Source organism: Mus pahari, chromosome 15 (genome assembly GCF_900095145.1).
Source record: "Mus pahari chromosome 15, PAHARI_EIJ_v1.1, whole genome shotgun sequence".
Lineage (NCBI taxonomy): Eukaryota > Metazoa > Chordata > Mammalia > Rodentia > Muridae > Mus > Mus pahari.
Window position 1 is genome coordinate 58,055,015 of NC_034604.1, and position 686 is coordinate 58,055,700.

The 686-nt window shown below is 70.6% G+C and overlaps 1 protein-coding gene across 1 annotated transcript in view; it reads left to right on the forward strand.

Annotated features, from left to right (window-relative positions):
• Positions 1-442: 442 nt before the first annotated feature.
• The window catches only part of Onecut2 (one cut homeobox 2), a 47,196-nt gene continuing 46,952 nt past the window's right edge, over positions 443-686 (forward strand). Inside the window, exon 1 of the mRNA XM_021214960.2 lies at positions 443-686. Coding sequence (XP_021070619.1) covers positions 559-686 — 128 coding nt within the window. The 5' untranslated portion in view covers positions 443-558.

Below are 686 nucleotides of genomic sequence, written 5' to 3' on the forward strand. Positions count from 1 at the left end.
GGGTGTGGGGGGGGCGAACCGAGCTGTCAGCCAAACCTGAAACGTTCGGCCCCGCCCCTTCTATAGCCATTGGCAGCTGCTCAAAGAAGGTCTGCCTTTCGAGGCAGCTTCCACCGCCGATTGGTTTCTCCTCATGCCCATCGGGTACGGTCCCGCCCCGGGCCCGGGAGGATAGGTTGGCTGCTCCCGCAAGCGGCAGAGCCCTTCTGGACAGCTCCCGCTCACCCAAACAGAAGACGTCGGCGCCAGAGTGGGCTCGGACATGGCGAGGCAGCGCGCCCGCACAACCGGAGGGGACCGGTGATCCCTCCCTCCTTCCCCACCCCCCTCCCCTCTCCCGCACGCACGCCCTGTCCGCCCCCACCCCACCCCCACCCCGGGCGCGCCCGCCCGCCCGCAGCCCGGGGCACACACCCGCACGCACGCTCCCCCAGCACATACACTCCCGCACTCCCACGCCCGCCCCCCGGAGCCCGTGGCCGAACCACGCCACGCGTGCCTAGCCAGCCTGCCGGCATCCCCCGCCGCTCCCACCGCCCCCGGGCCCCGATGGACTGAATGAAGGCTGCCTACACCGCCTATCGATGCCTCACCAAAGACCTAGAAGGCTGCGCCATGAACCCGGAGCTGACAATGGAAAGTCTGGGCACTTTGCACGGGCCGGTCGGCGGCGGCAGCGGCGGGGG